The 26,034-nt window shown below is 39.6% G+C and overlaps 1 protein-coding gene across 2 annotated transcripts in view; it reads left to right on the forward strand.

The window, feature by feature from the left end:
* The window catches only part of LOC112314803 (S-adenosyl-L-methionine-dependent tRNA 4-demethylwyosine synthase TYW1), a 161,184-nt gene that overhangs the window by 114,324 nt on the left and 20,826 nt on the right, over positions 1-26,034 (forward strand). For both annotated transcript variants that reach the window (XM_024571335.3, XM_024571336.3), the window contains exons 14-15: positions 13,610-13,720; positions 23,233-23,400. In XM_024571335.3, coding sequence (XP_024427103.2) covers positions 13,610-13,720; positions 23,233-23,400 — 279 coding nt within the window. The remainder of the gene's footprint in view (positions 1-13,609; positions 13,721-23,232; positions 23,401-26,034) is intronic.

Below are 26,034 nucleotides of genomic sequence, written 5' to 3' on the forward strand. Positions count from 1 at the left end.
TTCTGATATATGTGTTATTAAAATAAATAATATTCTTTAACTCATTTAACACAGTGTTTTTAGTAAGATATAAAAAATAATTAATGGTAGTCCTGGACACCAAGATGGAACTACAGTCACTTAACAAGGCTTATTTGAGAGGTGGAGCTGTTTTTCCCAATGTGCATACATCACCGATTTTCATCTGGCAGTTGGGTGGGGACAGTCCAAGGGATCCAGGTGGTTTTGTTACGAAGCAGCTGGGAATAAGCAGCCAGAGGGGAAATAAAGCAGAGCCTCACCGTTACAATCTAACAAAGAAGTTAGTATAGGAGGCTGGAAGCAAAAGGGAGATAGGTCTTACCCATTGACCCAGCAGTCCTGAGTCTGGCTCAACAAGACTGCCAGGCATTCCAAACAACACAAGCAAAACTGTCAGAGCGCAGGAGGAGGGGACAGTTCTTGAGACTGGGCTTCTGTAATAACCTTCCTAAGATGCCATGTGTCCTGAACATCCCAACGCCTAGAAGGTGAGAGGGGAGTCCTTGGAATTCTGTGTACCATTTTCACTACCTGAGAATGAACCCCCACACATACCTACATTTGGGAAGTCATTTCCCCTCCCCCCGCCTCAGGAAAGCTGGTACCACCCTTACCCATCAATCAATACATATCTCTCTCACTCCCATCCCCCCAGCTATGTAAGTCCTCAGAACAAAGGACCTGGGGCCTCTGGCCACCCTTGCCCTTGCCTCTCACTGCCCTTGTCTTGCCCTGCCCTGAACCTATACTTTTCACCCTCACCTCAGCAAGGCCATTCTCTTCCGTGAGAACATATCACTATAAACCCTGCTTGCACACTAATAGACTTGGTGATCTGTAATTCTTTCCTGCGTCGGCAAGAAGAACCGAGTTCCTCCTGTAACAGTTTGAACAGACATTTTTTAAAAAGGACCATTACTTTCAATTTTAGTGTCATTTACTTTGAAATTTCAAATAGCATTAAATGAAAATTATTGTTTATCAGAAGTGCTTTGGGGTTAAAAGTGATTGAGACCAACTGTCACAAATGGACATGAAAGAAGTCTTCAGCCCCTGTTGCTAAAGCGTTTTGCCTGCCACCTCATAGATTCCATCCTCTTTAATTTCTTCCAGATGGGATCATTCAAGGCCATTCATCTCAAGGCTTACTTTTGAAAGTTTTAGCTTAGGTATTGCCATTCTGGAGATTAGAATTGAACCTTTTAATGAGAATCATTGTGTTTGATTTATGAAAAGAGTTTGGAAGAAAGGGAAGTTAAAATGTATGGTCAGAAGCTAATTTCTTTTGCTTATTGAGACCAGAAAGAATAGCACTTTCTCAAATTGACATCTGAAGACCTTTTTTAGTGCATTAGGAGAATGAGATTGTGGAAACGATGAGTTCTGTTTGATTTATGGCAATGTGAAGTTAACTTGTTCCTCCAACATGGCCCATAGAAGTTAGTGTATGTGGCAAACATTCATTTGCCACCTTCATAGGAATAAAAGAATTATGCCATTAGTTTATTCATAGTCTGACATATTGGATTGAAATAAGTGCTATTTATACTCAGTCATTTGCATTTTCACTTCGTCCAGTCACGCAGTGGGTAAGAAAGGTGTTTAACCTTTGACAAGTTAGAGATGTTAAAAATCATATAAATAGAATTTGAGCAACCTTTGAAGTTTATTAGTTCTATCTCCACCAGTTTTAGGTTTTTTTCTGATGAGATGTCTTCTAGATTTGGAGGTTGTTAAAATAAAACAAAGCATCCCACAAAAAACCTCTACCCATATTAAAAATCTGAAGAGGGTATATCAGTCGCCTTCCTCCTAAGTCATGAAACGCATCTCAAGATGTTGGGAGACCCTGAGTTCAGTAACTGAAGGAAGCCTTCATTTTATGTTACCATAAAGAACATTTTTAATTTTTCCTATTCCTGGCTCATGAGGGAAAATTATCATGTGTTGATTTTATGTACTTTGAACTATCTGGGAGACACTGGAGACACTGGAGAATCCTTTGGTTGTGTATTTAGCGCCCATTTCAAGTGCATCTTCCGCATTTTTCCAAGGGGAAGGCCGTGATTATTTTTGGATTCCTGGGTGCTAGTTTCTAGGGCTGGTATATGGCAGGGACTGAGGACAGGTGGGAGGGAGCCTGAAGACCACATTGTTTTCCAGAACTTCACTCCTTATAATCTCTGCGACAGAAGTAGAGAAGTACAGTCCACAAAACCCCCTCCTTCTCATCTTTTTAGATGGTCCATTTAGTGGAGCTGCATTTTGAATATAGTGGTTTCTTTACCAGAAGTAAAGATTATACTCTAAAAATCCACATAATGGGAAAAGGAAAAGTCAAGTTTGAAGAACTTAGCACTTAAAGGAAAATTTAGACTAGAGTTGGGAATTACAGTGAATCAGTGAAAGCCCTTCTAAGTAAAAGGACACGGAAAATCATGTAGAGGACAGAGAATATTAAGAACCTTTTACCGATCTTTAATTAGTAATGGGTGCTGTTCCTTACTCGCAATGACATTTTCAGACTCCCCTGCAGTAATCACATGCTAATTGCAAATCTGTTTTGTTCTGCGTTTGTGCCTAGTCAATAAAGCCTTTGCTTTGGATTTTTCCTGTCTGACCCACAACTAAATTGCTGACTTCTGGGTTCCACTGTGGTTCAAGAAACTCAGAGAAACTGGTGCTTGAAAGTAAAATCCTGCAGCTACATTTCTTTACAGTTTTCATGTTTTAAAATGTGCTCCATAACACAAAGTCAGTTACCTGTAGTGCCCCCCTGGGAAACTTTACACCAGGCCATACCAGAATTTAGAGAAATTAGTATTTCCTGCATTTTTACGTCCTGGGTTTGTTTTATCATTTTAATTCTTATTCATAACTATAATCCAAAAACCTTCACTCCTCATTATTTTCTATCCCTTTTTTTTCTGTAATTCCCAGGCCTCTTTTTTTTCTAACATCTCCAATGATAGTGATTCAAAATCTTTATACATTCACAGTTAAGGAAAATACATACAAGTGGTAGAATTTTACAGATGAGAGCTGGTGATTAAGGAGGGGTTTCTGTGCCCAGTGGCAGAATCTGAAAGCAGTTATTTCCCGGGAGGAACAGTAGAGACTGCTGTGGTGTTGGGAAACTACAGCCGTTGGCTCAAGTCTGGCTTGCACCTGTTTCTATAAATAAAGTTTTATTGGAACACAGCTATGCTTCATTTACATATTGTCTGTGGCTGCTTTCCTGCTATTCTGGCAGAGTGGAGTAGTTGACACAGAGACCATTTAGCTCTCAAAGTCTAAAACATTTACTATCCAGCTCTTTACAGAAAAAGTTTGCAAACACTGGATTAGACTCACCATTGTTAACTGGTGAGTCTAATCTACAACTACTTCGTAGTTGATCCTCCCGGACTCAGTACTGCTTAATCTTACTACCACTGTCTCCTTGAAACTTTCTCCTTGGTTTCTTAGGACATTTCACTCTTCTAATTTTCATTCTTGTTTTTTTGTCACCCTCTCCTCCTTTAAGCTTTTTCTTCCACCCTCTCAATAGAGGTGTTTCCCAAGCTTTAGTCCTCAGGTTTTCTTATTGGTCTTATGATACTGCTTGAGCACATTCTTCTCCCCACTTCCCTCCCCAGCCCTCCAGTCTTGCCCTGTTTCCCCTCCTCTATTCTGTTTCTAGTTTTCTAACTAAATGTGCCTCCTAGACACACTCACTGGTTGTTTTACTGGCCCCTTGGAGTCTAAATGAGTGACACTTGTTACCGAGCAAGGGCTCGCTGCCCAAAGTTGCACAGGAGCCAAACTATGGCCTCGGTTTTTGAGAAAAGGAAAAACTTTTATTGTGAAGTCCACAGGCTCAGAGACAGAAGGCAAGACTCAGATCTGTCTCCCCCGCAGCTTGGGGTACATTTAAAGGCAGAAGTGGGAAGTTATGCCTGTTGTATAGAGTTACGTTATTTCAGCATAATGAGGGCCTAGTGCACAGGCACTAGGGGGCCGTGGTGTTTCATGTGTGGCATGTTTGAATTTGGGGTGGGGTGGTGTGTAGTACATAGTGCAGGGTGGACTTCCACCCGGTGACATTGGAATGCTGTTCTAGGATGGATTCTTTCTCTAGTGCACATCTGACTGTCTGACCGTCTGACTGTCTGACCGGCTGGTCTGCGGCTTGTTCTGTTATCTCCGAGAAACAACTAGTGTCTCCTTGAGACAAGGCCAGTTGAGACTGGTTCTGAGTCCCCCTGCAGCTTGCTTCCCGCCTGTCCCTGCTTCTGTCAGCACAGCGATTCTCCAGACTCTCTTGTCAGGAAGAGTTCTTTTTCACTTTCAGTTCACACTTTCTATAGTTGCTAGATGCTGTTTGTCTTCAGTTTCTTGGGTTCTTCCCTAATTATCAAAGCAATACATGCTGAGTGTATGTTCTTTTACTCTTATGTATGCGTATGTTTGTATTTATGTATATGTATTTTTACAGGTATCATACTGTATATATAGGTTGTTTTCTAATCTGTGATTTTAAGACAAGAATTACTCTGTCAATTTTACTGTCATATAAAGTACAGAAGTATGGAAGCCAAAACTGCCCTGTTGGAGCACCGCCCCCCCCTCAAATGTCACTTCCCAAAAGGATGGATCTCTGTTTACTTTAGGGATTATCTTCATCGACATGCTTATAGTTTATGTAAACTATACTTGAATTTTTAAAAATACAAATTGAATCCACTTTACATATGGAGTAGGCAAAGGTAGGTTCATAGTTATTTGTATGAAAATAATACAATAATTAGTAAATAATGATATAAGAATAAGCTTTCACAGACTCAGCTGTGAACCTACTTTTGCCCACCCACGCACTGTGCAGATTCTGTCTTCGTTTATCGGTGTATTGTGCGCCTCTTTCTGTGTGAGTACAAATAATTTTACCTCATTCTTTGAAACAGCTGCACCTTATTGTATGGATACTTCATCACTTATTTAACCATTTCCTGATTGAAACTTACTTCCACTTATTTACTATAAACACTTGAGCATGTTTTTAATTCTTTTAATTGACTTGTGTTTTGGAGCAGTTTTAGATTTGCAGAAAAACCGCAAAGATAGTACAGAGAGTTCCCATGGACCTCCCGCCCACCCGTTTTTCTCTATGGTTCACATCCTACATTTCTGTGGTATAGTTGTTATAATTAATACAGCAATATTGATACATGAAATTCATACTTAATTCAAGTTTCCTTTTCTGTCCCAAGATCCCTTCCAGGGCCCACTTCACATTTAGCAGTCTCGTCTCGGTAGGCTTCTTTTTTTGACAGTTCTTTTTCCCAACTTTCCTTGTTTTTGATGCTGTGACAATTTTGAGGAATACTGGTCAGGTATTTTGTAGAATATCCCCCAGCTGGGAGTTGTCTGATGTTTTCCTCGTGATTTCACTGTGATTGAGGGTTTTGGGAAGACCACGGATCTCAAGTTTGTACACATCCAGGTTCTCATATGCTTTAACGTTCTCTGGTTTTGATTAACGCAGTGTTTTGCACCCACTATTATAGTACCATATAAAACAGTTTCACTGCCCTAAAAAAATCCCCTGTGCACCACCTGTTCAAGTCCCCACATCTCCACCCAAATCCCTGGCAACACTGATCTTTCTCTCTTTACAGTTTTTGCATTTTCCAGTATGTCATATCATTGGAATCATAGAGTATGTGGTCTGTCTGTCTTTTTCACTTACATATGCGAGAGGGGGACCGAAAAATAACCCACAGGAATTATCTTGTGGAGGGCAGGCCCCTCGCAGTACAGGCTTCCCCTGCCAGCTGAGCTCTAGGACCCCGTCTGTGTCAGTGTAGCAGCTGGCATTGTCGTGTGTGCATTCAGCTTCACTGAATTTTTTCTGAATTCTCTGTGAATTCATTTTTCCATTTCACAATGGGTGATTTACGAGTGCACCTGCCCTCACTGGGCTGAGTTGAACACTCTTTTCTTTTACCAAAAACAGCATGACCCCTGTGCCCCACCCTCCCTATTCACCAGATCTTGCCTCAAGTGACTTTTTTTTGTTTCCCTGGGTGAAAAAAGTCCTCAGAGGGAAATGGTTTGCTGATGTGGAAGAGCTGAGACAAAAAACCGGCAGAAGCACTAAAAGGCATCAAACTTGACGAGTTCAAAAACTGTTTTGAACAGTGGTAAAGTCTCAATAGGTGTATTGCATCTAATGGAGAGTACTTTGGAGGTGACTGAAGTTTAAACATGTAAGAACAAATACACAATTTCTTATAAATAAATTCCAGTTTTTGGAGGGTCCCCCCTCATATGCATTTAAGGTTTCATGTCTTCTTATGGCTTGGTAGCTCATTTCTCTTTATCACATTATTTGTATGGGTAGAACACAGATTCTCTCTTCACCCGTTGAAGGACGTCTTGGTTGCTTTCAGTTCTGGGTGATTATCTTCCAGAGATAGGCTTCTCTCCCCTTCACCCTGTGATGGTGGACTTCTCTATGGAGATCTCCTCCCACATGGAAAGTAGAAAGCGGCCCTATGACTTTGCAGTCAAATCTCTTTTCCTCTGGAAACCTTACCATGTATTTATTCTCTTCCATTTAATGTTTTTCTCTATCTGTTTACATCCTGTCTCCTTTACTGCTCATCTTTTTTAAAAAGATTATTCTCATTTATTTGCTTGTCCTTGCATTCCCATGTTGTAAAATTTCTGTGTGGTGCTGTCCCGTTCAATTGGCTCTGATGCCAAAGGAGCCACCTCTTCCACCCTCTCATCCTCCAAAGGATGGAGGATCACTGTTCTGTGCTACTCCTTTGCTTTTTTGAAGTGTAAATATTGCTTTTTTAATCCTCTAGTGGGAATTTTTTTCTGCTGTAGAAAGTTTACTTACAGTCTCTACTTCCCCTGTTAGCTGCCAGTGCCCGTAGCCTGTTCCGTCTGTGCGCTTGCGCTTCTCAGCTCAGCTTTCTCTTCTCGTGGTTTCTCAAGGGATGAACTTACAGTGCCCCTTTGACCATATGTCCATTAGGTACATTATAATAACACAGTTGTGTGTATGTGTATTTACATGTGTATTTATATTTGTATAAAGTATGTGTGTGGCTTCACCCTCCTCCTGCTCCTTCACACAAGCAACATCTTTCTGCCCATTGACCACGTTCCCAGGAGGATGTCAGGCCCCTCCCTTTTTGCTGTTGGAAGTACGTAATGGCGGTAACATGAATCTTCACCCCTGGCCAAACTGTCTAATATTTTTGCTGATACTCACGGTCTTTTGAGGCTCTGGTGAACCTAAGGCAAATATTTTTCCACTTCCATTACCAAATATCTGGTCTTCGAGCAGGAGGATTTTAAGGCCTCTGCTATAATGGATAGTTGAGATCGGGCACGTCAAGTGACTGTTGAACTGACCCGGTCTCAGGAGTCAGCACAATGTAAAACTGTGTGTGCCCGTGTGTGTGTACGTGTTTCCTGATCCACAGTATTTATTGTGTTTCCTTACAAGCCTTTTTTTCGGTGTATATGTATTTATGTCAATAATATTGTGGTGCACGTACTATTTCATTTTTAGCTTTTTAAAAATTTAACACTACTACATGAAAAGTATCCCTAGTCATTAAACATTCTTCTAAAATAGTTATTGTCCATAGAAACAAGAAAACAAACACATCCCACTTCCCCTCCCCGGGCCCCACCCCTTCCTGAGAATCACATCTGCATTGAGCTCTCCTCGTGTTAGGAGTGTGCTTCTCTGCTGTGTTAGGATGTACAACCACTGTTGGGAATGTCATCTTCAGCGTTAGTTCAATGGTTATATCATAAGTCACGCAGCCATTTCTTGGGATTGAACATCTTGAGAGCTTATGATATCTCATTATTATAAATAAAGCTGGAGTGAACATTCTTATTCATCAGTATTTGTTCACAATTTTAATCATTTCCAAAGGCTAAATTTTTAGAAATGCAATTATTAGGGCAACAGATTTGGATATATTTTAGATTCTTCAATCACATTGCCGTGTTACTTTCCAAAATATTTGGACTGAATGATGTTTTTGCCATCAGTGAATTAGTGTGTCTGTCTTGCTAAACTCTAGGCTGCACTGGATGTTGCTGTTACAAGAAAAAAGAAATCTGTGCCAACTTCATAAGCCAAAGCAGTACCTCATTACTGCTTCAATTTGCATTTCTTTGATTACTCGTAACTCGGTACCATATTTTAGGAGACCATTTTATCTTGCTTTGACGTACCCTCAACTCAAGTTCATCTTCAGTTGCAACTGTCAAGATAAATCATCGAAATTAAGAGCTGTAGTCTGGGGATATACTAACGTCATCCAGAATATGTAGCACCGAAAGCTATCTCAAGAGAAGCAACAGAATCCTAACTTATAACTGTGTGTTTTTTACCTTTTTATTGTGGATTTTTAAAACACCCAAGAGAAGAAATAATAACCTGAATTCCTGTGTAACCACAGTCTTCGCTTTGACAACTGTCAGCGTTCTACATTTCTCGTTTCATTCATTTCTTTTTTTTACTTGGGGTGTAAGGGAGACATTGGAATATTTCAAGTTAAATAAAAAATAATATCATTTTATCCATGAATACTTGTGAATATAATGCAGAAAGGCTTTTAAAATTTGATTCCCACTCCCAGCACTTTGTGTATAGTTTTTAAAATTTTTAATAGGATTTATTATTGGAGTATATCACACACACAGAAAAGTGCACAGAGCTCGAATGAACAGCCGGGTGAGTTACTGCAAGATGCGCGCACCTCTGTGTCCAACGGCAGACTCGGGACATAGAATGCTGAGCGCGCTCACACAGTCCCTCTCCTGCACCACTCAGGTCTCCTCCTGGTCACCAGCCCCCTTCCTGTCCACGTCATGAGGTAGTTCTCCCTGTTTTTGAACTTTACAGACATGGAATCATACAGCGTATATTCTTTTGTGAATATACACATTTTGATTTATATCTGTTTTTAGATTCATCCGTGATGTTTTGTACAGCTCTAGTCCATTTATTTTCATTGCACTTTCATTTCATTAAATGAATGTGCCACAATTTATTTATTTTACTATTGAAGGATACTCACATATTTCCAGTTTGGGGCTATTACGAATAATCCTCCTACTAACATTCCTGTATGTGTTTTTTCAGTGTCCGTATGCGCTCGCGTATGTTGGCAGTATATCCAGGAATGGAATTGCTGGATCGTTTGGTGTACATTCATTCACCGTGGGTAGATAATGCCCAACAGTTTCTAAAGCGATATATGAATTTACATTCCTAACAGCCGTGTGTTCCAGTTGTTTTGCATCCTTGCCTCCAAGTGGTTTTTGACAGTCTTTGTGGTGGTGGTGAGATAATATTTTCTTAGGTATTTAATTTGCATTTCTGTTTATTGGTCATTTGGATGCCCTGTTATTAGAGGGGTAATTGCTTCAGAGTTAGTGTTCTCCATCATCAAATCATAACCATTGTTACTCCAGGCCATATAAGAACATTCATTGCCTCTGTCAATTTTTATTTTGCGTTATCTTTTCCTTACTGGTTGATAGAAGTTCTGTATATATTGTAGATGTGAGTCAGTGTCTTTTTTTACTCTGTGGCTTGTCTCTTTATTCTCTCATGTCTTTTGATAAAGAGAAGTTGCTAATTTTAAAGTAGTCAGTTTATCATCCTTCCTACTATCTTGAGTGCATTTCAAGCTGGTTAAGGAAGTTGTCAAGAGAGTCTTATGTTATTTTGTAGACATTTTGTTGTTTTACTTCCACATTCAATTCTATAATACATTATTTAAAAAATTTAAAGTGTGAACGTTCCCCCCACACACATGCATATCCATTTGACCTAGCACTGTTTATTTAAATAACATTTTTTCTATCTTATTCTACAGTGTCAACTTTGTCATAAATCAGGTATCCATACATGTTTGGGACTGTTTTTAAACTCTATTTTGTTCCATTGCCCTACTTACGACACTGCCAATACCACTGTGTCTTAATTATTGTAGCTTTACTAAGTCTTAATATCTAGTAGTCCAAGTCCTTTAACTTTGTTCTCCCTTATGATTGATTTGGCTGTGCTTGGCCCTTAGCATTTCCATTTAGATTTTAGCATCATCTTGTCAATTGAAAATTTAAAAAGCCCTACACTTTACATTGAATTGCATTGAAAGTGTATTCAATATGGGGACAGATTAAATCTTTTTAAAATATATTTTATTGGTTATGCTATTAAGTTATCCTAATTATTTCCCTTATGTCCCCCTACACCCGATACCCCGCCCCCATTCCAGCCAGGAATCCTCCAACTTTAGTTCATGACCATGGGTCATGCATTTAAGTTCTTTGGCTTCTCCGTTTCCTATACTGTTCTTAATATCCCCCTGTTTATTTTGTACCTATGAATTTGTACTTCTTAATCCCTGTACGTTTTCCCCCATTCTGCCCCTTCCACCTTCCAACTGATAATCCTCCAAGTGATCTCCATATCTATGATGCTGTTTCCGTTCTGCTTGTTTGCTTAATTTGCTTTTTAGATTCAATTGTTGATAGTTGTGAATTTATTGCCATTTTAATGTTCATAGTTTTGATCTTCTTTTTCTTAAATAAGCCCCTTTAACCTTTCATGTAATAATGGCTTGGTGATGATAAACTCCTTTAGCTTCACCTTGTCTGGGAAGCATTTTATCTGCCCTTCCATTCTAAATGAAAGCTTTGCTGGATAGAGTAATCTTGTGTATAGGTCCGTGCCTTTCATGACTTGGAATACTTCTTCCCAGCACCTTCTTGCCTGCAAGGTTTCTTTTGAGAAATCAGCTGATAGTCTTATGGAACTCCTTTGTAGGTAACTGTCTCCTTTACTTTTGTTGCTTTTAAGGTTCTCTCTTTCTCTTTAATCTTGGGTATCTTAATTATGATATGTCTTTGTGTGTTCCTCCTTGGGTCCAACTTTTTTGGGACTCTCTGGGCTTCCTTGACTTCCTGGAAGTCTGTTTCCTTTGCCAGATTGGGGAAGTTTTCCTTCATCATTTGTTCAAATAACTTTTTAATTTCTTGCTCTTCCTCTTTTTTCCTCTGGCACCCCTATGATTCAGATGCTGGAATGTTTAAGGTTATAATGGAGGTTCCTAAGCCTCTCCTTTTTTTTTTTGAATTCTTGTTTCTTCATTCTGTTCTGGTTGAATGTTTATTTCTTCCTTTTGTTCCAAATCATTGCTTTGAGTCCTGGTTTACTTCCCTTCATTGTTGGTTCCCTGTATATTTCTCTTTATTTCACTTTGTATAGACTTCACTTCTTCCTTTATTTTCCAATATCTGCTAAAGTTGAATGTATATTTATCCTATGATGCATATATTCAAGGAAAAATGTGGGCCCTATGCATGCATCAAAACTATACAACATTGAATAACAGAAGATGTAAAAGAATATATAATTTCATTTATATAAATTTCAAACATAGGCACAAATCTGAACTACAATGTTAAATTCAGGATAGTAATATGAAGAGGGACCCCCCCCCCAAAATTGGAATTATCCTCTGGATGGCTGTCCCTTGTAGTACAGGTTTCCCCCACTAGATGGGTGTTCTAGGAACCCGTCGTATCAGTGTACCAGCTGGCTTGTTGTGAGAGGCTGCGTTCAGCCTCAGTGAATTTTGTTTGAAGGCTCTTTCAACGCCTTTGCACATTTCATGGTGGGTGATTTACGAGCACACCTGCCCACACTGTACTGAGTGTTCAGCAGTTTCTGACCAAAAACGGGATGATCCCCATGCTCCACCCTCCTTATTCATCCAGTCTTGCTCCGAGTGTCTTTTTTGTTGTTGTTGTTATCCCAGATGAAAAAAGTCCTGAAAGGGAACTATTTTGCCAATGTGGAAGAGGTGAAACAAAAAACAGCAGGAGCACTAAAAGGCATCAAAATCCAAGAGTTCAAAAACTGTTTTGAGCAGTGGAAAAAACAGTCTTGATAGGTCTATTGCATGAAATGCAGGGTACTTTGAAAGTGATGGAAGTTGAAACATGTAAGAATAAATACACAATTTTTTATAATAAAATCTGGTGTTTTTCAATCTCCCTCCCTCTTGGTATATTAGTTGCAAAATAAGTAAATTGTGACTGAGTGGTGGGCGTTTTCTTCATGGTAATTTTTTGAGCTATGCATTCATGTTTTAAGTACATTTCTCTTTGTATGTCTTATTTCACTATTTAAAATGTTTAGCAAAGTAAGAGAGTCTGCCCTGGGTTCATATCACTTGGTGCTTCATATCTCAGCTTTGTTGCTTTCCATCTGTGTAAATTTGGGAAATACATTTAACAGCTCTAAGCCTGAAGTTCGTATGTATAATGTAAATATAATAAACATGTTTTGTAAGAATTGTTGTAAAGATTAGATAACTATTGGGGTTTTTGCTAAGATATTAAGCACTGAAAACAACAGCTGGCACATAGTAAGTCTGACTCATTGCTAACTCCTACTATTGTTATTATTGTTGATGTCATTGCCAATTTATTTGATCAAAGGAATTTTAAGCTTCTCTTGCAATTACATTATATTTATAAATCCATCATGGCTATCCATGTAGGTGAATTTTGTTATGGTCTCAGAAAAATTTATTTTATTCACTGTCCATGTTACTTCATAAATTAATCATTTTATAGGTACATTTTACACATGTATTTGACAGCTGTACGTAGAATTTTGCTTGCTTTGTGTTTTGTAATTGTACATGCAGCATACATGTCGCCTATAGTGGCATACAGAAGCTGACACTTGGTGGGACTAACTGCTGCCAGGCACGAAGTGCTACATGGACTGACACTTTGAGTCCTGTGCAATCCCTCATTTCCCATGGGTAGGAGCTGACAGCAGGGATTGAAGACAGCTAGCTCGTCGCCTGGGGTTCAGTTTGGCTCCAGAGTCCACATTTGCCCCACTACTCTATGCCAGAAAAAGCTACTCATTTTTTCCTTTTTATTTGGTAACTGGCTACTTTTGCTTAATCTAATTTTTATTTTTTATTTATTTTTATTTTTTAAAGATTTTATTTATTTACTTTTGGAGAGGGGAAGGGAGGGAGAAGAGAGGGAGATCAATGTGTGGTTGCCTCTTGTACGCCCCCTACTGGGGGCCTGGCCTACAACCCAGGCGTGTGCCATAGACCGGGAATCGAACTGGTGATGCTTTGGTTGCCAGGCTGGCACTAAATCCACTGAGCCACACCAGCCAGGGCTATTTGAATTAATTTTTGACAATCTAAAACTATTTGGTCAACTTACCGTTTTTTACTAAATCTTACTCAATTTATATTTGTCAAGGAACTTTTGGGTACCTAATACTGTTATTGTGAGTGAAAGAAAAGAAATACACCAGTTTCTTTGCTTTTTAAGGCTTATGGGATTCTTATTACTTTGTTTACAGTTCTTTCATATTTCTACAAAATATAACTTCAATTTGTGGAGGTTCATGCTGCCCTTCACATTACCTGCGTTCTCTGTGGGTTGAAGAAATGTGAACGTTTGCCTAGGTGTAACTTCTACCAAGATGAAAAGAGCGTTGGCTTTTCCTTTGTTTCAGCAACAGCGTACTGTCTACAGACTGACTCTCGTTAAAGCCTGGAATGTGGATGAGCTCCAAGCCTATGCTGAGCTGGTGTCTCTAGGGAGTCCTGACTTCATCGAAGTGAAGGTGAGTCCCTGCTGGCCACTGCTGTGCACTTTCCTATGATGCTTTGTTGACCATCCCAGAGTTAAAAAATCTTTAAACTTCTACAGGAGATCCCAGCTATTTTATTTATTCACTCAGGAACCTGGGACTCTTCTAGTCATTGGGAATAGTAGCAGTAAAGACCAAGCATTTGTTCTTACAAAGCTAATAATATTTCGGTGAGAGGTAGACAGTCAACACAAACCGAATGATTAAAAACTACATACAATTGACCCTTGAACGATGGAGAGTTAGGAGCACACTTGAAATTTTGTGTGTAACTTTTGACTCCCCAAAAGCTTAACTACTACTAGCCTACTATGACCAGGGCCTTACCAATAACATAATCAGTTGATTAACATGTGTTTTGTGTCTTATATGTGTCATATACTGTACTCTTACAATAAAGGAAGCTGAAGGAAAGAAAATTTTATTCTAAGGAAGAGAAAATCATTTACAGTACTTGTTGGAAGAAAATTGCCTATAAGTGGACCTTTGCAGTTCAAACCTGTATTATTTAAGGGTTAACTGTAGTAACATTAATATGCTAAGAAGTAAAAGTGTTGTAGTGAGTAATTGGTTGGCTTTTAAATAAGTTTTTATTATGGAAAACTTCAGATATATAAGAAATGGGGACACTGGTCTAATGAACCCCATTCATCCATCACCCAGCTTCAAAAATTACCAACTCATGTTTCAGCTATATCTCTACCCATTTTCTTGCTTTTACTGTATCATTTTGAAGCAAATCCCTACATTATATCATTGATCCATAACTGTTTAAATATATAACTATTAAAGATACACAATTAAAGATATACACTCGTTTTTAGACACTTAGAAATCTATTCTCATAACTAAACAATTTTAACAATAATTTTTAAGTATTGGAACATACAAGGTTTCAAACTGGCCCAGCTATTTCAACAGTATTTTTTAATCTGGATCTAAATAAGAGCCATTCATTGTAATTAGATTATTTTTCTCTTAAATTTCTTTTAATCTAATTCCTCTTCCATGTTTTCTCCTCATAATTTATTTTGTTGAAGAAAATGATTATTTATCCTGGCTAGTTCCTCATATTTATATTTTAGATTCTGCTGATTGCATTTTGCTCTGCTTTCTGTATTCCCTGTGGATTGGTAGTTAAATCAAGAGCAGATTAATCAGATTCGTTTGTGTGTGTGTGTGTTTGCATTTCAAGATTATTCCACGGGTGGTATTGTATATTTCCAGCAAAAGGCATATAATGTCTGGTTGTCTGTCATGTTTTTGCCCGTGTTTCTTTGGGATGGATTCCTTAAGTGGATTGATGAATCAAGGGTACGTGCATGTATTGTTTTGCTAGATACTGTGTTTGGCTCTTCTGGATTTCATAAGCTAGAAGGCTTTTCTGAGAAGATAACTTTTTCAAAACTGATACCTAAATACTAAGAAGATAATATGCAAAGGCTCGGGGTCAGAGCATTCTGGCAGATGGCACAGATAGCACACAGAGGTCCTACGTGATTTCCGGGGGGGCGGTTGGCGTTGACAGTGAGAGGAGATGAAACAGACAGGCAGGCTGGTGCCAGATTTTGTTAGGCCCTTCAAGCAAGGACAAGAGAATTGGATTTTATACTAACTTTCATGGTAAGCTTTTCTGTATACTAAGTATACCTTTAAAGGTTTTAAGCTGGAGAGTGATGTGATCTGATTTAGGATTTTAAAATATCACCTTGCTTCTGTCATGAGTAGATTATAGAGGGCGATAGTAGAAGTGGGCCAACCAGTTACAAAGCCATTGCTTAATCCAAGCAAGAGATGATGGTTTGGGGAAGGTCATTGGTAATATAGTTGGAGAAGAGTGCTGCATTTGGGATAAGTTTTGGAAATAGAACCAACAGAACTTACCGCTAGATGATACGCAGGAGTGACGGAACCAAAGGAATCAAGAATGGCACCAGATATTTCGCTTGAACAGTTGTTGGATGTTGAATAGTTTACTGAGATGGAAAGACTGGTGCAGGACGCAAGTAAGCCTGGAAAGTAATTTCATGCATTTTTATGTTGGCCTCTTTAATTTTGAGGTATTTTTTAAATATCCAAATATAGGCTCACACAGGCCATAGCTATGTAAGTGTGGAGGTCAGCAATAAGGCAGGTTGGCGGTAATGATTTGGGAGTCATCAGTATGAGATGGTAGTTAAAGCTGTGGAGTGGTAGGAGGCATTTGGCTTTCTTGGATGACTAAGAATCCACCAGATGAGAGAAAGTGACCAGAAAATTCACACCATCTCTGAAAGCTCCACTTTTCAGTTAATATTTATGAAGTTGAATGTACTCTGTATCGAATCGGTGGATATTTCAGAGTTTTACAGCTCTCTTTTAGTAAGTTCAGCTCTCTATCTTACTGTACTCTGGAGGGTTGGGAAGTGGGGACAGGTGGAAGAAATACTGCTGTCTGAGTGTGTGGCATTTTATCTGTGGTCAGGTCAAAAACACTCTTTTCTTTGAAATTGCTCTTTAATGAAGCAAAGATACAAACTGCACCTGAAATATATATGTTGACTTAAGTGAACCTTTCCAACATAGGAGATTAATGGTGTTTTAATTTATGATTTAGCTATTAAAGAGTGCTGCCTCAAATTATGTTGCAGTAAAACCTCTGTTATAAGGCAACTTGGCTGGATCACATGGCCATCTATTTTCATTTTCCTTCTTTTATTTTCTTTCATGTATTCTATAGTGAACAAGTTATTTTATAATCTGAAAAGAATCAACCAATTTATTTCTTAAAGAAAGATGGCTACTATGTACATAGTGTAATTCTTTAAAAAAAAAAAAAATCAGCCCTGGCTGGTGTGGCTCAATAGGCTAAACGCCAGCCTGCGAATGAGAGGTTGCCTGTTCGATTCCTGGTCAGGGCACATGCCTGGGTTGTGGGCCAGGTCCCCTGTTGGGGTCAGGTGAGAGGCAGCCAGTTGATGTTTCTCTCACATATCAGTGTTTCTCTCCCTTTTGTTTCTCTCTACTTTTCCCTCTCTGTAAAAATAAATAAAATCTTTGAAAGAAAGATTTTACAGTCATACCTCGGCACTCATTGGCTTCAGAACTCGTCAAACCCTGTACACATCACGTTGATGGAAAAAAATGTGTCAGCACTGTGTGGCTTGCTCAGGACTTGCCACACTTGCTAGAACTTGTGTGAGTCTTGACGCCCTGCAAGAGAAAATGCTTCATCGTTCGGTACTTGTCAGTCTTGGCACTTGTCACAAGCTCCGGACCAAATTAATGACGAGTACTGATGTACCACTGTATTTATTTGTTTTTAGAGAAACGGGAAGGGAGGGAGAAAGAGAGGGAGAGAAATATCAATGTGAGAGAAAAATGTTGATTGGTTGCCTCTTGTATGCACCCTGACTGGGGACTGAACCTGCAACCCAGGCACGTGCCCAGACTCGGAATCAAAGCAAGGAGCTTTCACTTTGCTGGACGGTGCCCAGCCAGCCGAGCCACATCAGTCAGGGCAACAGTGTAATTCTTTAATGATTATTTTTTTGTTGGGCAAATTATGAACATAACTAGGAAATATGTAAGACCTTCTGTCTGTACCTGAGATGTTATAATGACATAGTTTCTTTTAAACAGTATTTCTATTGTGCTGTTTTGTCCCTGCATTCAACAAATATTCTGAGCTCTCTCCATGTGCCAGGCCTCGTCAAGGCAAGCAGATACAAAATTTAATATAGATGTACCATTTGGCAAATGGATGTCTTATGGAACAAGGCAAAGTCTACAAAAGTAAGAGCTACACTGAGAGATTTTATTTTAAAATTCTTGGAGAAATGTGTAATCTAATGAGAATTGTAAACTGTGTTATTTAAATGACAGAACGTGTAGTAGATATCAGTTTGTGTTGTATCAGGGGAAACATGGTGACGGCCAGCTTGTCTCGTATAGAGGACGTGCAGTGTCACCGTGCCACGTGCTTGGGCCGCCGGGCACTGGATCGCGCCTTGTGAAACCAGCTCTCATTTGTCTGACGGGTTCACGAATGTCTTCCTTTTAAACTGAAGTAGGAAAAGGGGTGTTCACCGAATACAGTGTGCTATTAAGAAACAGATCAAGTTATAAGATAATATTTATTATTTGATTACATTTTGACTGTATATGTTGGGATCTATTTATGTAAGAGAAGTATGGAGGGACACATACGAGATTGTTAACAGCGTTCTATTTGATACAAGGGGAAGGAAAGGCTTAATTTTTATACCTATGTGTTGTGATATGTTAGTGAGCATAGCTTGCTTTTGTAATTCAGATGATTGAAATGAAATCAGTAAATGGAGAAGGCATACTTTCCTGTTCAATAAGGTTAAACTATTTAATGTGTGAAAAGGCAAGCTATTGTTTTGTTAAAGTTAAAGCTTTCTAAAACGGCGTTTTAAACCCTCTGCAGAGAACATCTGTGGAGCGCAGCAATGTGACAGGCTAAGATAGCCTTAGAGTCCTCCAAACCAGGCACACAGAAGTAAGTATGTTATGATAAACATGCTCCTGAGAACACAGCCAGTCTGAGGGCATAGGCAGGTCTCTGAGGGGATTCCTCAGGGGTGGGAGAAGAGAGACCACCTGGTGGTACTCTGCTCCAGCAGAGACAGGACTGAGGTTTAAAGGACAGAAGACGAGTCCCTTTTAACTTCAGTGAAAGGCTGAATTAGGACAGAATTTACCCACTGACATGAATGGCACTTGGAGACTTATCCCTTACCTGTGCTGCTGATGAAAAGAAAGAGTCTTCCAGGACCTGTCCCTCCAAAGGGTTGGCATTAAAATTTAATAGTACCTCATGGTCACATAAAGGCTCTGAAGATGTGAAATTGATGGTACTAACGGACCCTAGGCCAGTGATTGCCTGGGCCTCTCTGCAGAAGCAAACACAATACCGTTCCTGTCCTTTCTCTGAATTTCCTGGATGTGTGAGTATGTGGGGGGTGCAGGAGTCTCACAGTCTGCACAGGCTGGCTTCTCAAGTGGGGAAGGGGAAGAACACAGCTTTGATACATTCCTGAAAGGTCCTGACGGAGCTGGGGGAACTAGCTACTATCTTCCTTGAGTGTAAACTTCCTCAAGGTGAAAATTAGAATAATAATAGCAATTTAATAGCTTCATTGTGAGAATTCAGTGGAGATATGGGTATGTCTGGATTCTGTAAATGTTTAACTCACTTTCCGTTAAGCACATTTATTTACACTAAATCAATAGAAGCTATTTATTATATTGATTTCCTCTTTTCTTTCATTGCTAATCTTATAAAATATTTTTTCTGTTATATTCCCTGTAAATTAATTATATTTTAGCTTCATTGGGCTTAAATAGGCCTTTATTTGCTAACCTGAGAATGTTAACTATCATTATTGGCTTGCTTGTTTGTGAAAATGTGTTTCATGTCACAAATATCTGTCTCATTGAAATCCTTTCATAATACAATCTATTTATAAATGAAACACTGCCTTAGTATTCTCTGCTAGCATTGCACCTTGAGAACAGTAATTATTTGTTGTCCAGTGATTTATGATTTAGAACTCTCTTGCCCTTAGCACTGCAACTGTCTGTAGAGCTCAGTCCTTGCAGGATGCATCTCGCAAAACAATTTGTAGCACAGCCTCGCTCCTTCGGCACGCAGAGATAAGGCATAGTGCCCGTTGTCCGTGGATGCAGCGGTATCTACTAGTGTGTGTCAGTCGGTTCTTGATCGTTAAAGAACAGAAAAATTCTGAGTAATGTGAATGAAGTGTTACATTAATCCGACAAGAGTTCTGGGGTTTGTTATCAGAAGAATTTGTCACTTGATCTGTAGGTCATTCAGCATAGATTGGTTGGGGGTACAGAGAGGAGTAGGCTCAGAATTTAGACATATTATTCCAGTGTTCTGGTAAAGGATTTGCGCAAGGTGTGATGATATCAAGGTCACATTCGGTTGGGGTTCCGACCGGAGATTGAAGAGATGATGGGGAGTTTAGCCAGGTAAAGACTGGGCACGGAGCGGGACAGTCCAATAAGGCGGCCTTGAAGCCACACTGGGAAGCTTGGGCTCTTGTCTGTGGGGGTAGCTGTTGAAGCATATTCAGGATATACGAATGACGTGTGTGGGCTATATTGCTGCAAAATATCATAAAGACACTTCTTTTCTCATCAAACCGTAGTGTGGAAGAAAAAGGGCCACATACTAAACCTGAGAAGCTCAGGGGGAAGCCTGTGGTGGCATTACAAACTCAGAGACCTAAAGTAACCACAGGATGGTTTGAAATGAAAACTTTCTAACTAAAAGCAGATCATGGTAGTTGGTCTTGTCCTAGGCTGCTATTTTTCCCTAACAAAGGTCAGTCTTCACCTTAACTGAGCCTGTCTGTTGTCTTTTTGCATCTACGATAACATACCTTTAGAATAAAATATCCAATTTCCTTTTTCCTCCAGACCCTTCAAAGCACAGGCCCTGCACCAGAGGTTTCCACAAGTCCCCTCATTGTTATTGTTATCATGTTAATTGCTGGTTGTGAACTATCCTGTACCCACCTTTGTAAAAGTGTCTGTTTCACTTTTTATCCAATCCCAGGTGTTTCCCTGCTTTGCTTCCTCACGCCTCCCTAATCTATCATCAGTGGATTTCATGTAACCCCCTTACACCTCCACTTTTGATTGTAATGTATAAAATAAGGTGCTAAACTGCCATTCTCCAGAGCATTTTCTCATCTTGTTGAGGTTTGGCTGAAATAAACACACAGAAATTCTCTACAGGTGTGAGTGTTTCTTATGTTGACAGTAGGGAACAGAAACAGTATCAGGAATCTTTAGACACCCGGTCAGTTAATTGGAATAGCAAGCTGCCAAAAGACCCACAGACCTTGACCTTACCTGCCCAGGTAAGCTTTCCAAGCAGCCAGTAAAAAAAGACCGCATCACCCCATCTCCCACAGCAGAGAGGTCCAGGAGAAAGGCACAGTGTAATGGTGTGGGTTACGCTATTCCCTCCAAACCCGAAGATGAGTAAGTGCTCCTGTTCTGTAGGAGCTTTCTTTGGGTCTGCTTGTGACTCCTCAACCTATAGATTCTGGAGTCTATGACTGCTCTTCAGTTGCTACATTATGCCCATCTGTTTCCTTGAGGTGGTTCTTTTTTCAGAGTTGTGAGGGAAGAACTTGGTGCTGGTGATACATGGGGAGGGTGTGTGGGGTGCTGGTGGGATGAGAAGGTGGTAGACGGCCATGCCGTGAGAGAAAATTAAGTGTTTTTAGACAATTCAAGGTCAAGTGTGACCAGGAATAAAGTCAGGACACGTCACTGGGAGACTAGAGTGTTGGAAGAAGTGAAGCAGCCAAAGCAAAGGAGACAGCACCGTAGAGTGAGGGCTTTGGGAACCAAACTGAGTTAGGGCTCAGGGTTCCCGGAAGTACTCCACAAACGAATTCACTGAAGTCGGTTTCTGCCTGTAGCATTTCTGTCATGGTGACGGCTCAGGCTCTGTGGACGGCTCAGCAAGTGACCCGGTACTGCTTGCCTCAACAGAATCTGTTTGGCTAAAATGAGAACTTTTATGTGAAAGTGCTTTGGAAAGTGTTATAAAGCATTGTGCTAGCTCTGGCCACTATGGCTCAGTTGGTGGGGCACTGTCCCTCAAATTGAAGGGTCACCTGTGTGATTCCTGGTCAGGGCACATGCCAGGGTTGTGGGCCTGGTGCCTGGTTGGGGTGTGTGCAAGAGGTAGCCAATTGATGGTTCTTACATCAGTGTTTCTATCTCTCTTTTTCTCCCTCTTTTCCCTTCTGTCTAGAATTAATAAAAGAAAAAATGTTGAAAATAATTAAAATACAAATTTTAAAACATCATATGAATGTATGGAAAAGTACAGTGAACTGTGGCATTCATTCTTTAATTTCATTTCCAAGCCAAATATCTCCTTAATGTTTCATGATTTATTGTTGCTGAATGAGAAATATTAAAATGTTTTCCAAACCCATTGTCATGAATGTAAAATTTTATCTAAAACCTCTGCCTTGATGAACTAACTTTTTAAGTTTAAAAATAAATTCCTTTGAATTAACTACTTCATACATGGTTGTTCATACAATTCATACATCATGAACAGTGTTCAAATTGAAGTCGTTTATTTTTATGACCGACTTGATCTATTAATAAATCATGTTTTTTTATACATTTGGATATGTTTAGCAGTTTTTCAGCCATGCTTTCTTAAAAGATTTTTTAAACTATTACTTGCTTTTTTAATTAATCAAAAACTCAGACTCTCAGTTTAGTGAATTCAATAACTTACCAGACTAACAGAGAAGATTCTCTTGTGTATCATAACTAAGCTGGGTCACTTAAGGATTTTGTTCAGCAAAGGTCATCTCAGCTTGGTATACCAGCCATCTTTTTGAGCAGCCATCTGGAATAGAGTGTTTTGCAGAGCTCATCTGAGTTTTTGGCCATGTCCCAGCTCTGCCATCTGTAGGGTCAAGTCACTCTGCAGTGTTCATTTGTGGGTTTTTCACTTTATGTCATTCTTCCCCCTCTCGTATGTTGTGTGTCTGTGTGGGTCTGTGTGTGAAAGAGGATGAACGAGAGAGGCAGAAACAGTGTATGTGAGTGGTGTACATTTTTTATTTCAGTTTTCCCTGCTTACTAGTAGCATATCTAGAATATTCTAACCATTTATTGGGAAAGTTAGAATAATTTGATTCTGGGGTATCTGAAGAGCCTACAAAGTTAAGATAGCCATTCTTATTAGAAAATTAATTATTTATCATTATGTAATCTACCAAGTAGAGAACTTAGTTATAAAACTTGGGTTTTATGTGCCTGGACTGTCAAGTACAGTTCAAAACAGAACCCAAGTTACCTCACGGCATAAGGGTTTCTGCAAGGGTGGGAAGCATGCTTGCATAGGTAGGTATGCTTAAGTGCGTGTCTGGGTATCCACAGAAGTGTTTCCTGTTTGGCACGATTCTCTGTTTATGTGTACATAGATCCACATGCAAAATACGTTACAAAGTGATATCTTTAAAGAATAAAGAATAATAATGGGATCCCTATCCAGCCTCTTACAGAAATTTCACCAACCTTAAGTCTAAACTATACTAGAAAATGGTAACTGAATTTATTTTCCCAGTGAATAGATTGTTCAGTGAGTGTCTTTGGATAGAAAGGGGTGGCACTGGTTCAAACGCACCCCTGTGACTCGACAGCAGAGGCTGTGCCATGACACAGGCTCAGGGGCCCGCCAGCGGCATTGCCACTGAGTGAAAAGAACACCGGCCAGGGAGCCCCAGTGCTGTCTTTGTCACTGTTGATTTGTGCTAGTTCCCAAGAAGATGGGCCCATCTTCGTGTCACTTTCTTCACTTTACAATACAGACGGGGTTGCATTGGATGGCCTCCAAAAGGCTTTTTCGCTCAGAAAGTTTCTCTATGACATTCGAGTAATCGTCTCTAACTATTGTAATGTTTCCACAGGGTGTTACCTACTGCGGGGAGAGTTCGGCAAGCACTCTCACCATGGCCAACGTGCCCTGGCATGAGGAAGTGGTACGCTTCGTCCGCGAGTTGGTGGCTCTGATCCCTGACTATGAAATTGCTTGTGAGCACGAACATTCCAATTGCCTCCTGATTGCTCACAAAAAGGTAAGATACTTCGAATGTTCATTCTTCTCCCATTCTTCTATCCTTACCCTCATTGCTTTCTTCTTCTCTTTCCTCTTTCTTTTCCCTTCACCTTATAATAGTGAATATCTGCTTTTTGGTTACTTTGTGAAAACAAATATTTAAAAAACCCTACCTTCTGTCTGTTGGGTTCGTAGACTCTCTTTTTTGTGTGAAATTACATTGTATTTAGTCCTCATGTAGGCACTTCAAGTGCTTTCTGGATTGTAATTGGTGCATGCTAAGAACAAGACAAAACACCCTTGTAATAACCTCTAGTCCTTCCCCGGACTGACTACAAAGTAAACAACCTCCATATGAGTGTTCCTGACTGTCAGGGGAAATGAAAAGTTGAGGTATTTATCAAATTGTAAATCACTTGGAACCTTGGCCTCTGGAGAAAGTTTTCTGAGATTTTGGTTCATGACTCTATTTCCATTTTCCCCGTCAGTAGTTTTATTAGGCAGAACAGGTATGCGAGTCCAGTGTGTTTCTTAAGTAAGTAATGCCTAGCAAAGGAAAATTCAGTTCTTTGTAGAGGTAGGCCATTAAAATCAGAAGGTAAATGCAAATCAGGGGCTAGTGTTAGAGTAGCTTTTATGATATGTCCTTATGGAAATATTGATACAGAAACAATGTAGCATCTGGAATTTGATTCGAAATTAAAAAAGAAAAGGTGCGGTACATGGTGTGTGGACGGGTTGAGTGTTGTTGGGGTGAGATGATGCATTCATAGAGGTTCATGCTCCTCTGCCTAGTGTTTTATTCAATTTCTCATTAAAAATGCTTTTTTTAAAAAAGTGGACATGGATGAACTTTGAAAACACTGTACCAGGTGAAAACCAGGCACAAAAGGCCACCTATTGTATGATTCCATTTATAGAAAATGTCCAGAACAGGTAAATCTATAGAGATAGGAAGTATATTGGTGGTTGCCAGGAGCTGGGGGGAGAACAGATTGGGAAGTGACTGCTAATAGCTATGGGATTGCTTTCTCGGGTGATGAAAACGTTCTTGAATTATATGGTGGTGTTGGTTGTGCATATGTGTGACTATACCACTGGAAAAATACCACATTTTAAAAGGCTGAATTTTATAGTGTATGAATTATATCACCATAAGGTAGATTAATACCAAAAAGTTAGTAAAGGTCAAGGGTGGGCTGCTGTCATTGTGGCGTGGCGGCCAACTCCTTTAGTGTTTTCTTGTCTGGGAAGCTTTTAATCGATCCCATTCTAAATGAGAGCCTTGCTGGGTGGAGCAATCTTTATTGTGGGTCCTTGCTTTTCATGATTTGGGATTTTTCATGCCATTCTCTTCTGGCCTGAAGAATTTCTGTTGAGAAATCTGCTGGCAGTGTATGGGAGCACCCTTGTCCATAACTAACTGCTTTACTTTTAAGATTCTCTCTTTTAAGATTCTCTCTTTGTCTCTAACCTTTGGCATTTTGATTATGATGTGTCTTGGTGTGGGCCTCTTTGGGTTCCTCGTGTTTGGGACGCTCTGTGCTTCCTGGATTTGTGTGTCTATATTTCCTTCTGGTTAGGAAAGTTTTCCATCATTGTTTCTACAGTTAGGTTTTCAATCCCTTGCTCGCTCTCTCTTCTTCTCATACCCCTATGATGTGAACGTTGTTACACTTGATGTTGTCCCAGAGGCCCTAACACTGTGCTCATTTTTTAAATTCTTTTTTGTTTTTGCTGTTTTGATTGGGTGTGTTCTGCTTCCTTGTCTACCAGATCTCTAATTCAGTCCTCTGCTTCATCTAATCTACATCGATTCCTTCTAATATATTATTCATTTCAGTTATCGCATTCATCAGTTCTTTCTTTTTTAAAAATATATTCTATCTCCATTTTTGTTTCCTATCTCTTTGGTTTTGTTTTTTTTTTTTTTATATATTTATTGATTATGCTATTACAGTTGTCCCATTCCCCCCCCACTCCACTACATCCTGCCCACCCCCCTCCCTCCCACATTCCCCCCCATAGTTCATGTCCATGGGTCATACTTATAAGTTCTTTGGCTTCTACATTTCCTACACTATTTTTACCCTCCCCCTGTCTATTTTCCACCTATCATCTATGCTACTTATTCTCTGTACCTTTCCCCCTCTCTCCCCCTCCCACTCCTTTAATGACAACCCTCATGTTCTAGTTGTTTGCCTAGTTTGCTCTCGTTTTTGTTTTAGGTGTGGTTGTTAATAACTGTGAGTTTGCTGTCATTTTTACTGTTCATATTTTTGATCTTCTTTTTCTTAGGTAACTCCCTTTAACATTTCATATAATAAGGGCTTGGTGATGATGAGCTTCTTTAACTTGACCTTATCTGAGAAGCACTTTATCTTCCCTTCCATTCTAAGTGATAGCTTTGCTGGATACAGTAATCTTGGATGTAGGTCCTTGCATTTAATCTTGGGTAATGTAATTATGATGTGCCTTGGTGTGTTCCTCCTTGGGTCCAGCTTCTTTGGGACTCTCTGAGCTTCCTGGACTTCCTGGAAGTCTATTTCCTTTGCCAGATTAGGGAAGTTCTCCTTCATTATTTGTTCAAATAAGTTTTCAATTTTTTGTTCTTCCTCTTCTCCTTCTGGCACCCCTATAATTCGGATGTTGG

This window comes from Desmodus rotundus, chromosome 1, assembly GCF_022682495.2.
Source record: "Desmodus rotundus isolate HL8 chromosome 1, HLdesRot8A.1, whole genome shotgun sequence".
NCBI classification, from domain to species: domain Eukaryota; kingdom Metazoa; phylum Chordata; class Mammalia; order Chiroptera; family Phyllostomidae; genus Desmodus; species Desmodus rotundus.